The sequence below is a fragment of the Megalops cyprinoides genome, chromosome 1, assembly GCF_013368585.1.
Source record: "Megalops cyprinoides isolate fMegCyp1 chromosome 1, fMegCyp1.pri, whole genome shotgun sequence".
NCBI lineage: Eukaryota > Metazoa > Chordata > Actinopteri > Elopiformes > Megalopidae > Megalops > Megalops cyprinoides.
The window spans coordinates 43,851,721-43,870,584 of NC_050583.1; the positions used below are offsets into that span (position 1 = coordinate 43,851,721).

An 18,864-nucleotide genomic window follows, 5' to 3' on the forward strand; every position below is an offset into this window, starting at 1 on the left:
TCAGGCGGAGAAATGCACAGTCACATCGGTGGCTCTGTGTTCACGCGTCATTTTTTTCAGTTTTATGCGGCGGTTTTGGAACCAAATTTTGACTTGTCGGTCTGAAAGGTTAACGCTGCGGCTGATCTCCAGGCGGCGCTCTCGAGTCAGATACATGTTGAAGAGGAACTCCTTCTCCAGTTCCAAGGTTTGATGTGCAGTATAAGGACATCGTTTTTTTCTACCGACTTTCGCCGACAGCCATCCACTTGGTGCGTTTTCATATTCCGTATCGTCTGTCAAAGTCAAAGAAAAATGTCTCACACATTTACATCAATGTGTCCGCTTTAACAGTGTTTAAACCGTTGTATTGTTCTTGTATATGGCGTTCTTAGCACACAACAAAAAGTAAATCTGACAAGTCATGCAAAACGGGGAGCGGGATGGGGGCAAGCATAGATATGCACTTCCTTCATAATTCTGTCATCACCATCAATCATATTATCACAACGCCAAGCCATGTATAAGGGAATTAAAGGTCCCCAACGAATAGCTACTTGCAATCCCATTTTCCGATATAGGCAAGACTGGTTTAAAATAATTGAAAATTATAACAGAAATTTTCCATTAACTGTCAGTACGAATTTACATTTACATTTTTAAGGTAATATTAATGGAATTTCCGAATCAGCTACAATATGAAGCCTATAGCTTAAATGTGTTACTTACAAAGACTGTCAACATCTTTATACATAAAGAGGTCAGTTTAAAAACGTCTCACGGGATTTTGTGTTCCAGGTTCAGGATAACCCGTTAGGACTAATGACCAAGGCCAGCATTTTTTGTCGGTGGATATTTTGTCCAGTACACTCTCTCATGGCAGAGGTGGTTGAGGAACGTATTTTTGCACGTGTGAATCTTTGACCTCTTAGGAAGCATGGCAATCTTGAACTTTATTCTGTATGAAATTTAAAAACATGTTACTTAACATTTTAATATCTCCGAAAATTAATGATTGTAGGCTTCTTAAAGAACGTCTGCCATTGTCAAAGTAGTTTTTGTGAAACGCATTGTATCATTTTGAGATTTTTTTTATCGTACATTTATTGGCATTTATAGTAGTTAAATTTTCCAACATTCTCTCTATGAGTAAGATCTTTAGACGCAATACACATAGTCGGAGTATTTTGAAAATAAGACTCACCATTTGATGTGCCAGGCATTGTTTAAGAAAACAGCTGTAGTAAAACTACTCTCATAGCTGTAGTTCAATGTCTTTAAAATACATCTAAACTTTAAATTATTCATTACTTAAAGTAATGTTACAAAAGATAACTTAATCGCATCAATAAAAAATAACACATAGGTCCACATTTGGTGGCACTGGGCAGCTATGAAACGCACAAATACGCACACACATACATGCCTATGTGTAAAACAAGACGGCTTTGTTTTTTGAGGAACTGGTTTAAAATATATCCCCACTATAAACCTGAGGCCAAGTCAATTATACACCTCGCCTTATCTGCTACCAGTTCACAAAGGAACCTTCCGTTGTTTTGATGTAAGAGTGTAGTAAATGCAGTGCAATTCAGTGGAGCGAGGCCGACAGGGGGCAATAAATTAATTTTGGACGCAGGCATCATTTTTGTTCCCCCAATTCTTCCTTTACAGCCTTTATAAAATCGCTGTGTTGAGAGGGATCGTGTTCTCTTGTCATTATTGCCAATGGCGCTGCTTAATCTCCTCCGGCCCTTTCTCTATTTACCCACCTTGCGTCTCCTGTCTGGGAGCTTTATTGGCATCAGGAAATTCTGAGAGTGGCAATTCTTGCCGTAAACCTAGTTCTGCATCTTCCGTGTTCCTGCTGTGATTATTTTTAACGATGCTGTTGTTGACATTGCTCTTCGGGGTTTGACACACAGAGCTGCAGACAGTCAAGTCATCGCCGTAAGGTTTTTTATCAGACTCTAGGTAATACTGCTCAGGGAAACTCAAATTGCACATCTGCTGGGTGCTTGACTGTGGCGGAGTCGTTAGGCTCACTGGGGACAAGTCCTGATCGTTGGACTCAGGGAGTTTCAGTCCAGAGTAGGTCTGTTCTGGCCGGAAGTATCCCTGGATGGGCTCGACACCGCTGCACATAGACCCCATCTCCGTCATGAGTCTGCTGAAGGCGGAAACGTCTGGCAGTGGTTTAAAACGCGTATACAATTCCAGACTGAAAAAGGAGGAGTCGTCCTTTCCACTTGAAGCGCTGTAAGAGCATGTACTGACCTGTGGGACTCGACCGGGACTCGAGTGCAGCTCTCCCCGGTTTACTAATCCCCGGTGGAGTTGATGTGGAGGCGAAACAAAGCCAGAGTGCTGCTGCGGCTGCTGGTTCATTTCCTCGGGTATGGTTAAATTTGGCACGGACTCACAGCTCTTTTGGACACTGGGATCCTGGGCCGAACAGACGGACTGATGGATGGCGCTGAGGGGTTCCTATAGACCTCCGCTTATTAAGGAGCTAACAGAAAAAGCAGTGAAAACGGATCTTTCAGAGCATGACATTGCTAGGACATAATTTGGCGAAGGCAAATGGGTGTTTTGCAATGGGCTTTTCAAATCGAAGCCCGTTCAGTAACCACTTCCTGTGAGGGGCCCAATCGGTGCACGATTTTTTGCAGACTCCTCCCCTTGCAGTATTTTTTTTTTAGAAGTTATAGTGACTCTGTTGCAGAACCCCAGGTTTAATTGATTTTAAAGACAAGTTGCGGGTTTCGTGTTTCTGATCCTAATCTATTTAGATCAAAGTCAGTGCATGTCTCCAGTCCTATACTCTGCCTTTGAATATTTTAAAAGCAGGTTATATGTTACATTTGTTTTAGTCTAGAAATTTATTAGAAATAGGAATGGAAATAGCTATTAAAGGCGAAGATGAGGGGCATACGAAGAGAAGCAGCATACATTTCCTCTGAACGTATCGTGGGGTTTATAAAAACCATTCGTTTTGATAGATTTAATGCTTACATTTGCGAATATCAGACATGTTCGCAAATGTAAAGGGATATGAGGGTATCTAATGTTTGGAAGATTATATTCAATGCATCTGAGTCTATCTATCGATCAATCTTTGCATCTGTCAGATATGTTAGTTTATTTTCTCACCAATGTATAAATCTTAACTCATTTAAATAGGTCCATATACCATATAATAATAAGACGTTCACGCGGTTGAATAGTTTACGTAAGATATGTAGAGATATGCCTTAAAGTTAATTGCAATATTCTGGATACGACTAATTTTCCGGTGAAAATCAATACAGATAAATAAATGGGCAATATACAGTGTATATCGAATATGAGCTTTGCAAGACACCAGCAGAAAAACGGTTATTACTGAACATTATTTCGAAACGATAAAGTACTAACATAAAAACAAATGAGCTAAAGCAAGCTGAAGACTGCATTTTAAAGTAGGCCTAAATGACATCATTTCTATGACCGTCGAAGTTCGTCGAAGAAAATCCGTCTGGTATTACATGTTTTGCTAGATTTAAGGAGTGCATTTGCTATGTCAATATAATTTATGAATTTCCTCCTTTGGGCTCCTACACAACTTGCTAATTCGACAGTCGACTCTGAATTCGATATTTGCAATTCGTTTCTCCAAGTCCAGTAACGACAAAATTTAACTGGACTGATCAATATCAACATTTACATATTGTGGGTAATTGAGTTATATGCACTAATTTCAGATATTTTCACAAATGTCCGTACATGTTTTAAAGAAGCACATGAACGATACTGTTATTTATTGAAGGGTAGGGGAGTCAGTTCAAACTGTGCAAAGAATCGCGCCTCTATATGAACTATTTCTAAAATTAGACAAAGGACACATCGAAAAATAAAGAAAACAGAACTATAGAACTACAACGATATGCTTAATACTATGTTACAGCATACCGGTCTGTACCCGATGGTAGTGCAAACAACAAGGAAAAAGAACTGAACACCATAGCATGTACAACAGCATAATTCTGAACAAATATATTTAATACATGCAGGAATAAAACAGAGGAGAATGCATTTGGAAGTAAAGAAATCCAAGAACTGCCCCAAGGTGTCGCTGTAAAACAAAGGAAACCCCACTAGGTGAGAAAAAATCTTCAATTTATTGACCAAATAACCGTTTTGATCCATTGAAGGCATATACGTAAGAGGCATTCCACAGGTCTTGCTGCTTGCAGATTTATTTGGTCTAATGCTTTTTATTCCGATAGTTTCTGACGAATATCAGTTTTAATACAATGTCAAATTCAATAATCACAGGTGGAATGAGCAATAATCTGAATATATTTCATGTCAGTGGCAATTTTGGGTTATTATATGTCAGCCATGTGAAGGAGAATGGATGGTTGTTACTTTTTATTTTTCAAGCGGCCGATGGGTTCTGAAACGTCATCTAAAGCAGTATTTTTCTCAGGCATTTGTGTACCACTGCGCTGTGACATGTGAGTAATAAATTTACTTTATTTTCGCTCCCTTGGTCATTGAGCCTTCGAGATACGTTGTTAATACGCTAAATATACAACCGCAAAATAAAAAGTTGAGAAGTAGAGACAGGCCCGGGTAACCACTACAGCGCAGTTTTTTTCCACTAAAACTATTTCTCTGGCAGATCTGACACAAACAACCCGCTCAAACATTATTTGACAAATAATGATACAGTCCTCTTTTTGCAACATTGTATTGCGCGGGATGGAGTATCCAACTCTTGAGCACATTTAACGAAGCTGAGCCCGAATATCGCACAGCAATAATGTATATTATTATTATTATTATTGCACGCACTATTTCTTTGTTTCTTAGTGTAGTTCGGCGTGGGCTTTGTTTTGAGCATTGTCACTAACTGCACACCGTTAACTTACCCTGTGTTAGCCACATGTTTATAAAAAGGCCTTTAACAATTATTATAGGGAACAAAGCGTTACCTTATTTATTTCCGAAGTGTGAAAGCTTCATTATATTTCCCACACAATCCACTCCCCTTTTTATGCGCATTCATTCCGAGTTCTGCACATGGGCAAACAAAAAGTCTCAGAATCCTTTACCACTATTCACCTCCCCCTTTCAACGTAAAAGCCGAAATACAACATTCCACAGAGCTGATTCGAAGGATTAAGGCCTTTGCTGACAATCTTATTTTGATTTTCTCTCCAGACCTGGGATCATGTGAAACTACAAAATAAGCGTCTCTATGTGGACTGGTTGGCATAAAGATGCTTGGTATATCTAGAAATCAATACAATGTACATAGTACAAACCTTGAGGTTGAAGGTCGAGATCTCCAGTGTAAAAGGCACAACTTATTCCGCACGGAGGACATCCGTTTAGTAGCGTGCATATGTAAGAATAAAAGGCATTCTAGATTATTATTCACAGTGCAGCTACTTGTAATCCGTTTGAATGCATTTCGTTACGTCAGTTTTGGGCTATTGAGAATTAAATAATTACACACCCAATTAACCGTCAGATTAAAATGTGCATCTACATGAAATAAATCACTAAAGCTAGCTTCATCATTGTTGAACATTAGACTGAATCTCAGAGCAAAACACATTACATAAATTCCAGATGTACAAACAAATATGACCAAATAAGACCAAGAGTTCGATACAGTCCAAGAACTAGAACTTAGAAAATGCGTCTTAACATCGCAGCTATAGACCACCAGTAATGAGACTTTTAAAAGCGTTGTTTATGCGCAACCATTCCTGTTTAATGTAGAATTTGCTTTTCGCACCAAAATCATTGGACAAAACTAACGGTTTCGAATCCCACGGTATTTTTGGTTGACACAACACCCAGCAGCTCTGCAACTTCTAAGACCAATTACAAGTTCTTGGCCTTAATAGTAGGATTCGATAGCAAGTTTACTTAAGGGTAACGTCTGTAAGAGCTATATGTGCTCACTCCATTTTCAGTTTTCGTTTTTCAATTTTCGTTTTTTCGTCAAGGATTCAAACGAAAACATCACAAAACGCATGTATATGCATGCAATTAAACCTGTAGGGTTTATCAGCCATGTCATTTTTGTTTTCATTAGGTTTCCATGAGATGAATGTCCAGTCCAGGACACCCCGCAGCCTCCGCAGTTTGCAGCAAAAAATAATATCTTTAGCCTGAACGCAGATTGAAATGATATTAATTAGAACATATCGACAATTGCAACAGAAATTTGTTTAAAATGTGATTCAATTTTTCCCACGAAACTAAGTACCATTACTAGAATGTTAAAATATTTACAAAAGCATTGCTTCATCTTTTCCTTTTTAAGGTTTAAGAATATCGTCCCATTAGAAACAGGCAAGATATTACTCGAACCAGAGAGTATTTTGTGATGCGAACAAGAATTCAATCTCATGAAGCGTTCTATTTAAATGTTATTGTTCTTTATAATCCAACACGTTCAGTTTTTGAAAGACAAAACGACATCCTGAAACTGCAAGAACAATGTTGTGAGAAGCGTTATGTAGAATAATATTATACGATTTCAAAAACAATAATTACTGGTACTACTACTATTAGTATTAACAAGAACAAGAACAACAACAACAACAACAATAATAATAATAATAATAATAATAATAATAATAATAATAATAATAATATATATGTTGTATATAATATATATATATATATAATAATAATGTTGGTGGGTGTGTTATAAGGAAAATTGTTCTCCTTTGGTTAATTACGATTGTTATATTAATTCACGCAATATACTGGTATATATTGCCCTTCACTGTTCCCAAAAGCATGGCCATTATTACTTACAATCATACCACTTAAATTCCGAAAGTTTTGATATTTTAATCCGCTGTCAAAACAATTGATCTAAGAGGCTCCACCGTTACCCTTTCTAAATCCTGAATACGTAGCCAACCATGGTCGACATTCAACAGTATGGGAGTTGGATCCTTTCGACGTGACGTGGCTCAAAGCGGTGTGCACGGTCCACTTTCACTGCATAGCAAACGCTGGATGGCAGTGTTGTACAATTTCTTCCTCAGCAATCCGCCACGGCTCAGGTATTTTCTTCAAGTGTCAATATTCAACAGTGCGTGTGAACGAGATGCCTGTCTGAAGACACATGGAATTGGGAATTTTTCGTACTGGGTGGCTGAAGTGACATCAGAACAAGATTTTGACTTGTTTGTTTCGGTCGTGTCTTGTATTGATTGAAATTTACATTTGCCTGACACATTTTTCTTTGATGAAGAGAAAATAAATTTATTTATACTATACTAATATTGATATGAAACTGCGTATAAAATAAAGCTACAGAAATGATAACTTTGTGTGTAATTTTACCATTTCAGGTCATTTAAACGTAACTCACAGTTATGGATTTCATAATAATTTCCTATAGTAAATCATTAGTTATGATTTACTGTACTATATTTACGACCCATCCTATTTGAATACGAACCATTTGCATGATATAGTTCCAAGAAAACTTCTACGTGGTTCATCCGAAAAGGGGATCTGCTGTATGGTGTAGGACACCTGACGTTCACGAATCGTTCACGCTGTGCAACAGTGATTAATACAACGTGGATCTTGAAATATTCTTGCTTGGGTATGAACTTTTGGAAAAAAACTGTACATTATGTACACTATAGACAACTGGGAAATAAGAGTATTTTATGACACTACATTGCATTATTATGCAATGTATCATACAGTATGTATTTGTCAGTCAAAGGTAAGGAGAGACGTTGATCACTCAAGGGTAATTTCTGTATGTAATGATATACACATACACTGAAAGTACAACCTTCTCATGTATCAAGTTTTGTGAAACTTTAGCCTCTGACTTTGGTGATAAACATGTCGTCGTTACACGTTAGCAGTGTCCGTGATAGGAAAATAAATTGTTTTTCTTTTAAACATGCCATAAATATTTGTCTTTTACAGTAGAATGTAGAGTGATGACGTGCCTTCTTAAAATGCTCATAGCCGTTAAAATAAAACCTCTTATTTACACTGATGATGGAGAAAACGTAGAGTCCCCGGGCTGCTCCCTCAGGCTTGCTTTCATATTGTGATGTAAATATTCTGAGACAAGCTTTCACTTCCATGAAGAAACAACTGTGCTTACATCCATAGGCTATTACACTTATACGTTGGCGTTGAGATAAATGAAAGAGAAACTTCAACACAATGAGGCCAATGCTATTCAGGGAAATATAAATAAACGGACGGAATTACTTTGTTAGGCAATGTATCAGTATAATCTGCTTTCCTTTCAATCTCAACATAACATGTGCATATAATGAGCAATGAATTTTGACAACGCCAACAACGGGGCTGTGTTTAAGAACTATTCGGTTTGTTGATATATGAGTGTCTAATTCTAAAAACAAATTCTCTCTGAAGAAAACTACATGGATAAAAACGATACACGAAAATGCTTTTCTATAGGCATTGACAGTGTATCGTCTGCATGCTCTGCGGCGTCATTTGCGATTCAATTATTTTGAAACCTAAAATAATTCAAATAAAAATGGTTTGGTCCACTTGAAATTAGAAGGTCCCCACCGTTTTGATGTTGAACATTTTTCTTACCACAGCACGATAGCTGTGTGGTAGTAAAATTCGTGGACAGTTTCTGAGCATTTGGACCCCTGGCAACCCACCCCATTGACCTTACTAGTGGTGAGCACATTTTGTCTGGTAACGCATCGTGTCTTGGCAACCACTTGTAAAGCACGCTCAAGTAAGAGCCACGAGGTTCTGGTTTTTATTTCCTCACTTTTGACATGGTCATCTCTTATGGTCACTCAGAATATATATTTGTCTAGAATATATGTATGTATTATTCGTATTATAACTGATATAAATGTTACGAAAAAGTGATTTAAAGAGTACTTGAACAAATCATCAATTGCAAAGATGTATAGACAATAAAATTAAACAGATTTGCAAAATCAAAAACACATGGTCATTATTCTTTTGTGTGGTCTCATCAACACCCTTCTCAACAGAAATGTGTTACAACAGCTGAGATCTAAGACTTTTTATAAACATGAATCCCTATGAGCAGCACCCTCTTTCACCAGAAGAAGGCCTCTCACAGACAGAGAAGGGCAAAGGGGTTTCCAAATATCCATACAGAAACGACGCCATACTTGAAGAATCTGGCAGTTTATCAGCTGACAAGACTTAAGAGCTGTATGGATATAAAGAAAACAACAAATTGACCAAAACGAATTTCAACATAGTATTTTGTTTGGGCTACTAAGGTACGTCATGAGGTAATCTTCGAAGTCCTTTTTTCCTTAGCCTACGGCAACCATGCAAACCTCACATCCCCCTGACTAACAACAACTGCGCCGAGGAGAGACAACAACCCCTCCCTACAAGAGGACAAGAAGGACTCACATCGTTGAAGCACCATCAGGGACAAAGTCCCTGATGCGTAAAGATGGCATATAGGTAGTAAAGCGCATTCATACTTCGAATATGACCAGGTGCAGGTATCCAAGTAAAAATGCATTCAAGGCTTAATGATTTTACCAAACACTAAATCTGACATACAGGAGCTCATATTCCTCAGTCAGCGTCAACTAATGTACTCCAAATACTCATCGACCGCAGGTAGTATGCCAGCAAGCGGTTTCTATGTTATGATTGGTAAAGACAAACAGGAAATTGTTAGGCCTTTCGGCGAGTTACCACAAGCAATGCGATCGGTTATTATTTGTTTCCTGGAAATTCCACATACTTATCATAACGTCATTGTTGTATTCAGCTATGGTAGATCGGATTCACAACATTACTCTCATCGAAATCGTCGTCATTTGAAAGACCTTACTACATAGGCCTATTTTAATACCTGTAGGCCTAGGTTTCAGAAGCCGAAAGGTTGAAATTATGATTCAAAACATAAAATACTAAGTATGAATTCAATTAAGGTATGTACGTTCAGAGAATCGATTGCAGTCACAAAGAAAGTTGGGACATGGTGAAATGAAAAAAAAAGAACAATATGCAATATGGATGTAAATTTAATCCAGCGGAGCGAGCCTTGTGTAGCTTGATTTATCGAAGATCAATAAACGTGCCTTAGCCGATGTACTTCTCCCTGTAAACTTAAAATATAAAACGATATTAGCATTTTTCAGTGGTTTTGCGAAATTACTCACCCTAACATAGTGAGCAATTAGAATATTAGGGCTCACATTAGAAATGAAACAATTGAATAATTTAACAGTGATCAACATTATGTCTTCAGTTCAGTTCTCGAAACCTACAAATGAATTATTGCCAAATATAGGTAAGGCATTGGTTCTCCTTTATTGTGATCAAAATGTGACAACAAATAGTATATATGTAATATTATAATATTAAGTCATTTAAAAAAGAGGTGAAAGAAGTAAAAATATAACGGCAGTCATGATTTTCTATCATAATTTTTATGTTGCTGACATAAGATGTCAAAATGGACAATGGTGATAGAATGTGATAGGAAACACAACAACAAGAAAATATCACGGCGTGGAAACATGGACTCTGTTAGCCACTCTGTTCACCGTTTCGGATAGCCATTGATACTAATATTGAAAACCAGATATGTTCATATAACTAAGCAATACTTTTGTCATGCTTGCCATCAATGGGTGTTAGTACTACAAAAATGACAACAATCTAGTCCTAGCAAACAAAATTCACTCTGAACAACAACTGAAATTCAATTCATTAATCAAAATGTTTCAAAAGAAAAAGATGACCCAATCTCACTTCATACATTGAATTTCAGTTCATTTCCTGAATTGACTGAAGTGAAATGAAGTTAACCCCAACCCTGCTGGCCAATACAAAATCAGCTTCTGAGGTAAGGTAACTAGAAGCTTTGTGGTATGAAAAATGAATTGCAATGAAGATGCAAAATCACCAAAAATCCCACATTAGCAGGTCGTATTCTTTCAGACTAACCCTAGCAGGTTGTATTCCTGCAAACGTATCAGTTTTGTATCCACAAATTGATAAATACTTTCCAAAGTAACATTGTAAGGTTTTTTGTTATTCAAAGAGGGATGGTGTATCTCTGGGTTCAACGCATGTGTGTTTCCTCTGTTCTTTGCTTTCATTTGTGTCACAGTCTTTATTCCACCGTAGATAAACAATTACATCAAATCCACTTGTATTGGACAGGTATTCTTCTGTTTGTTCTGTGTTCCCGAATTTCTGCACAAGACATCCTGTGAGATTCCCAGATGTTTTAATTTTAGAATAAGCTCTTAACAACACTTACAGACAATATTAACGGCAAATCCTATTCTCACAGTCCATATAAATACTCTTTCTCCTGTTCAAATTCATGTAAAGGTTGGCATATGATCACAGTGCACAATACCAAATCAAGTGGGCAAGAATAAGACTGGCTTTTCTCTTCATTTATTTTGAATGACAGTTGGCTGAGTTATATGACTGAATAGGGTAATGAAGATGTGGCAATACAAAAAGGGTTTTGCATTCAGCAATACCATCAGCCAGTACCAGAGCTGTCACTCTACATGTGTGCTCGTGAGGATTGCATAAGGTATTCTTTTTTTTACACATGGTCATTAATGAAACTTAAGAACAACAGTATTTCTCACCCATTGATATTAGTAAAATCAGGACCAGCAGCATGCCGTGCTGTGGTTAAAACACTCATTGCCTCATCTTAGACCTGTGGATTTCAGCACAGGGAACCTGTGACTGATGTATCTCACAAATTTTGTTGGCTGTTGCAGTCATGCAGGTCTGCTCTAACCAAATACATTCTGCAGTGTGAAGAGACCCATAGGGGAACTGTCTCTGATGGTGCCTTCCTGTGATTGGTCCCTCTGGCAGGCAGATACAAGGACACATTTTTGGGTGCAGATATTCTTGTGTTTGCAAACAGATGAAGCAATGAGCAGGATCTGTGGCTGTTACTCTGTGTAGCTTATCAATGTACCAGTAATGAAGCTACCAGCTGTACACTTTTGGTAGCGGGATTCTCATCAGCCTCATCTGAATGTGTGATGCCTTGGCTCAGGTACGTTTCTATTTAGTTCACTGGTATGATCCTTAGCAACTGACCTTTTTCCAGATCTTTTAGTAGCCCAAAACAACTACAGTTCTTCTAATGCTTTCAACCACCAATTCGTATTGACTTCAATGCATAAATATAAAATCAAGCTGTCGAGGCTGAGGAAACATTGACTGAATACAGAGGTAAGTGTGTAGTGAGTATGTGTGTTACATGGCTGAAGCGATGTAATTATGACATTGTGCCAACACAGAGAACACAAGTAAACTTATGTGTCACTAATCCCTCCACTGGTTTCCTGTCGCTGCCAGGATCAGATTCAAGACCCTGACCCTCGCCTTCTCTGCAGTCAACAGGACAGCCCCTATCTACCTCCAAGAACTCATCCAGCCCTACACACCAGCCCGACCCCTGCGCTCAGCAGCAACTGGACACCTCGCTCCTTGCATGGTCAAGGCAGGAGGTGCTCGTTCTGCTAGACATCGGCGTTTCACCTACATCGCTCCCCAGTGGTGGAACGAACTCCCGGTCTCGCTACGGACAGCTTCTTCACCCCAGTCCTTCAGACGGGGCCTGAAGACGCACCTCTTCAGACTCTACCTGGACTGACCCAGCACAAAATTGCTGCTACCCCCCCCCCCCCCCCAATCAGTGCTGTCGTAAATCACTGTGCTTTTTGAATTGTTTCTTGTCGCCACCTTTACCCTGACACTCATTGCGCTGTTTGAAGTTGTTGAAGTTTGCTGTTTGAAGGTGTATCGTATTAGTTGCCCTATACGCTGTAGTTGTACAAATCTGTTAGTACTGTGTCCTCAAACAGACCTTGCTCTCAGCTGAGAACTGTCTCATTGTGGAACTGTGCACATCCTGTCCCCGTACTGTCGCTATACTTTCTGTATGCACTTTTGTACGTCGCTTTGGATAAAAGCGTCTGCTAAATAAATAAATGTAAATGTAAATGTACAGGAATCAAGAAAAAAAAACAAAGTTGTCCTTGAAGAAATTATTTAAAGGATAGAGAGAGCTGTTTGGGATGCTTAAAAGGCAAGATTCCATTATGCATAATACCACAGAATTCAGTTAAACTTTTTTGCATGCAACAAAGAACCTTTTTTAGATTTATGAATGCAGTGGTGGAGCCATATCCTTGGACACAGGTGACGTGTTTTACCATTGTGTGTTTCAGTAAATCTTTACTATCCATGGCAATAAGTTCCAGAACACATGCTACCAATCTTAGAGCCTATCAAAGCAGGAGGAAGGTGCAGTGGGAGTTGGTCAAGTCAATTCTAGGAATGATGTCTTCATTAGATGCTCCAGGGAGCTTTTCTCAATCATAAAACATGAGTAATATTGAAAACGTATCAATCACTTATACAATTTGTTTTGAATGTTAATAAGGGCCTGAAATTCTTTGCAATTCAAATCCCCTGCAAGAGAACAGGTTCACTTAAAACAGAAAAGAAACAAAAAAGAACAAAAAATAGATGCAAGGTACATCAATTTACATACTCTGTTGTTGCATTATCAGTATCTGCGATATCAGGTGAGAAGTGTACCTGAGAGTAAAATGATCCATTAAACTTTGTAATCTCATCACCATTGCTGTTGAAATGGGTACATCAGATACTCCTACCAAGAAAACAGAGAGTGGCAGGAGCTCCCTGCAAACACACGGATGGCACTTACACCACCCTACACAGTAAGCAGGTTTTCCTTTCCTGTGTACTTCATACATATGAAGGAATATATAACTTTCCATTTTCGTTGATCTGATTTACTAACATTCAATTTCATACTGGTTAATCAAATGCTTCATGAGGAATAATTCATTAACATGTACATAATGTATATTTCCTATATATATCTCAGTATCTCCTTACATAAAAAAAACTAATGACAGGTATAAAATTTTCTTTTTGTTTTGCAAAATTACGTGTGTATAATCATATCAAATTGAATATGTATGTCTCATGTGGTCTGTATGAATGCACATGAGAAATTATGTATACATACATTATGAACCATTATATATTGTTATTGTGACATACTATACACAACTTGCATATTGGGGAAATTGTCAGTGGACAGGAACGATGTGCAGTGACGTATACAGTGTCTCAGTGTCTGCGCACCACCACCACCTCTCACAGACGATTGTTTACAAACCAGCTCAAACCTGCCCAAACCCGTTCTGTTGCTCCCCCTTATCAGCAGCACCCCCACAAGTAACCTGAAGCACAGGCACACCCCCAAGGACAGCCCCCAGGTCATCATTTGCCTTCTGACCTGTCTCTATCCATTGGTTACCAGCAGAAACCTCAACAGAGCCAAGGAGATTGGACATTACAAAAGTTGCAGAGACCTCCCCCATTTCAATGCTGCACCAGTTCCAGTGGGGCGAAGAACTTGGGACATCAAATCTCTTGAGACAGATTGTTATGTTGTTGTCTGTGTCTATGCCAATGTAAGTGCTTTGCCTGGGATAAAACTGGTTATATTACTATTGTCTGTGGAAACATCCTTAATATGCATCCTTGGTATATGTATATTATGTGTGTACTGTAATTACAATTGTACTCATCTGTTATTTGTACCAAAATGAAGTGTTTTATTTCCTAAAGACAATGCGTTAGTATTGCACCATAGCTAGCTAGCATCATCACTTCACCTGTGTGCATGCGGTGCAATGTAATAAGCACAGTACACACATAGGACCTAAATCGAACCGTGAGTCAGAACCGTGTCCTATTCTTGCGCATACGCAGTAATGTAAGGTGGCAGCTCCTAAGCAGTAGGCAACCTAACCACTACTAGCTCACAGCTGAATTGTGGGTACCAGGTCTGTGAGAGAAGCCCTGTGCTGTTTACTCACATGTAGGATACCAACTGCATGTATAGCTGTATAAAGGCTGCAGTTTTAGTTATGTTTTGCTTGTGTTTGATGAAGGTGATCTTTGGTTTTAATTTATAAGGCAAGTGGCACACATATCACATGCGCCTTGCCTCTGACTTACTGAGTTGTGTATTTCTTGAAGAAGGTGGTAGTACAGGTAGTTGGGGCAGCAGTGCAGCATAGTGGTTAAGGAGCAGGACTCATAACTGACAGGTTGCCGGTTTGACTCCCCGCAGGGGTACTGCTGCTATACCCTTGAGCAAGGTACTTGAGCAAGATTGATATAAGTCGATTGAACCTGTGATTGACATAAGTCGCTCTGGATAAGAATGTCTGCTAAATGCCAATAATGTAATAATGTAGCCAAACTACTGTAGCACTGTAGTACTCATCACATCCACTAAACCTCCAGTCTGAATGTTCTAATACAGACCCAGACAGACTGATGTGTTGTTAATAGGCAGTTCACCAAATGCATAACTTTTGCAGCTACCCAGGTTCATCCATATTATAACCTAACATTATAAAAGACGACTAACATCAATATATATGAAATGGACCACAATGCTATATGGAGAAATAAATGTGCTGGCAGCTACAAAACTACTGACAGAAACATACTAAAATCTATAGGATCCCACATTTTAGAGGCCCTGCATAAGCACAACTTTATATCTGTGTCTATTGACCTTGGTAGGCAAGCTGCAACCGCCCCTCCCCGACTATTACATTCCTGCTGCTACACATTAGAGATGCATTGCACCACAATTAGGGGAAGTGAGGGAGAAAGAGTGGTAATTTCAGCAAAACTGTGTTAGTCATTCATGACATAATATGCTAAAGTCAAAATATGCTGAAGCATTCCCCATTATTCTCATTTACAATAACTGAAGACTACTCAAAGTTTAAACAAAGCCATGTCATGTATGAGTATGGGTGTTAGTGACAGCTCTTTTGGCATTTTGTGAAATTTAATTGGGTTTAACATTTGCATTTGATATTTGCAAAAATATGTCTAACAAGTCTGTAGTAAAACAGGTGAAGTAGTGAAAAGGACCAGATTGTAAAGAACAGAATGTAAAGTATGTAAGATAGTTAGCCAGATAACAATCTAATTGAGTCATTTTTCATACCTTAAATGGTTGTTCAATATGTCAGAGATACAAAACAGCCAAACTACATCTCAAACTCCAGCACAAAATCTAGCTTGCCACATTAGGCATAATGACTATCAATGGTGCGAGAATGTCATGAACCTGTCTCAGCCTCTTCTCTCACATTTCCATCACATCTGCTGAAGCATTCTTTCCTGCACAAATTAAGACACAGCCACTTATGCGTGCAAACCATTGTCAATGTCCTCTCTTTCTTGATACACTTTTCATTGAGTCAGATATATGTAATAGTTTTAACTCAGCCTTCAAACACTGTTTGTCTTGGAGAAAATATCCCTGACCCTGCTGCTGCTCAACACTATTGCTTATATCCATTTCTCTTCTATTCCTCTCCAAAATGCAGGAATGTGCTGTAAAATAGCAAAAGCCCAATATTCAATTTGAAGACAGCCTTCTCTCCGAATGGCCTGTTCTCGTCATAATATGTTCGTGTGTACTTTTGTTCTTCTGGACCCTAACCTGGTTTCTGGATCCAGGATTGGACACTTCATCGAGATGGTTCTCCTTTCAGGAACCAAGACCCTCCATGTTTCCATGAAAGCATCCCTTTGTTGTGCTTTCTCCAGGCATCTCTTCTGTGTTCAACATTGCTGCCCACTTGGATCCTCCTGTGTACCCTGGCAGGATGGGAACATCAGGTACTGTCTGTGGTTGGTTTGCTGTTTTCCCAGATTGTTCTTATCAACTTTTCTCTCTTTCTACAAGGCTTTGTCTCAAATTTCAATTTTTCATCAGGATTCTCCCTTTACACCACATCATTTGGTTTTTTTCAAAGTGTTGTTATACTTATGACACTTAGCTGCATATCTCCTGTCTGCCCTCTGACTCACAGGTCTCTCAATGATTTACAGCATACATTTCTACCTGGATATTGTACAATGATGTCAAATGCACTCTTTCTGAGACAGACACGCTGTACCTACCAGTTAAACTCTTACCACTCCAAGACCTCTCCATAACGTTGGATAGATATACACTGTTCCCTTACAAAACTTCAAAATCACCTTGGTGTTGCTCTCATAACACTTCCACAAAATAAAAATCCTCCATGTTTTGCAGCCTAATCTCAGACCCTTATTCATACCCATGGACTAGCCTGCCTGAACAAATGCGAGACCTTATTGAATGGCCTCCATGCCTGTGCCACCAGATCACTGCAATTGATTCAGTTGCATGAGTGTTCCTCGGCTGGTTTTCGACCTCCCAAAATGTGACCATGTTTCACTACTTGTTTCCCTTCACTGGCTTCTGATCAAAATATTCATCTAATTCAAACCTCTAGCGCTAGCCTATTAGTCAGCCCAGTACGTAGCTCCTTCCTACCCTCAATCCATCATCATAATATTGCTCCCCTTCATGATCTTACCACTTGACAGCATCTGGTCATCTGGCAGTTCCTACCCCCAACAGCAGCACAACCTTACCTCTTTTGCTAACTGAACCCCAATAGTGGAGTAACCTACAGGTAGAGGCAACAATACCTTCAGACACTGCTAAGAAACTTACCTTTTGAAATCTCTCAAAATTCCACTCCACTAGTATGAACATGATCTAGCACATAAACTGACTAAAATGTGACATAATAGGAAGCTGCTGTAGTGTTTACATTGTTTTGAGAATACATCTGAGGCTGAGCAAGCCTGCAACCCAGTATTCAACGTGACCACACCGGGCTTAATGAAAGTGGGTGCGTTTTCTTTTTTTTTACTCTCAATAAAGAATTTCAGATATTGATTGCACAGCCTTCCTGTAATGAAATTCCTGGAAAATCAGAAATGCGGTTGTATTTTGTTGAATGTCTGTCATAAAAAGAAAAAGTAGTTATGGTAAATTCATCACATTTATTATTGTGAATATAATTCCACGTCTTCGTCACATAGTATTGCTAGTTAGTTAACGACAGTCAGTTAATTAACTAACGAGGGACATTTTTGGTCCCTTCAGTTGACATGTTTTGTTCATTTTCAAGTCAGCCTCCATGTCGAGAACTGAAGACAAATGTGAATTAATGTTTGGCATGTAAACCTCTAGTCCTGCTAGACTGCGAAATACATATAAATATGAATAAAAGGCTATTAGTACTGTTGACATTTATGGCAAGATTCAAGCATAACACTTTAGTAGAATGTAGCCTGCGGGTGAGCAAAATATCATGTTTTCCCCGCGTTTATGACGGAAAACTAGCAAAAAAAAATGTTTAACCTTCATAGCCTCGGTCATAGATTTAAATTACACTTAGAATGGTTTGGACTCTCTTGAATGATTATCTTTAAAAGAATAATGACATTGACACCTGGTTCGCTCTACTATGTGCAGCGCGCCAACGTCTTTTTTTACTGTCTAGTTGAAAACTACTGTTAGTTGTCTTTGGACTGAACTCCACTGCAGAAGATTACCGGAATGTGGTGGATTTGCCGGTCTCTTGTAATTTGCCTGTCATGTCCTGTAAAGTGACCTCCCACAGCAGCCACAAACTGCCGCAGGTACCAACAGCCTGTGCAATGGATTTGACAGTTTAGGATACATGTCAGTACGGGTGTCACAAATGTCCGAGGTGACAAGAATGAAAAATGAATCAGAAACTAAATCCAAACGACGTTCTTTGAAATCAACTAAAATATTTTCGGTACCCCTTGAAATCCAATGGTTGTTTGTTTCCCATTATTAATACAATTCTGAAGACATAAAAAACTATCAAAATATGCATTATCGTGAATACCCCAGTAGCGTATTTGCATGCC

The 18,864-nt window shown here is 38.7% G+C and overlaps 1 protein-coding gene across 1 annotated transcript; it reads right to left on the reverse strand.

Annotated features, from left to right (window-relative positions):
• LOC118786607 (homeobox protein Hox-B10a-like) lies at positions 1-2,367 on the reverse strand. Its single transcript, XM_036541818.1, has 2 exons — positions 1,752-2,367; positions 1-275 (listed from the first exon to the last, which is right to left on the reverse strand). The coding sequence occupies exons 1-2, from the start codon at positions 2,365-2,367 to the stop codon at positions 1-3; spliced, it is 891 nt and encodes a 296-aa protein (XP_036397711.1).
• Positions 2,368-18,864: the final 16,497 nt, after the last annotated feature.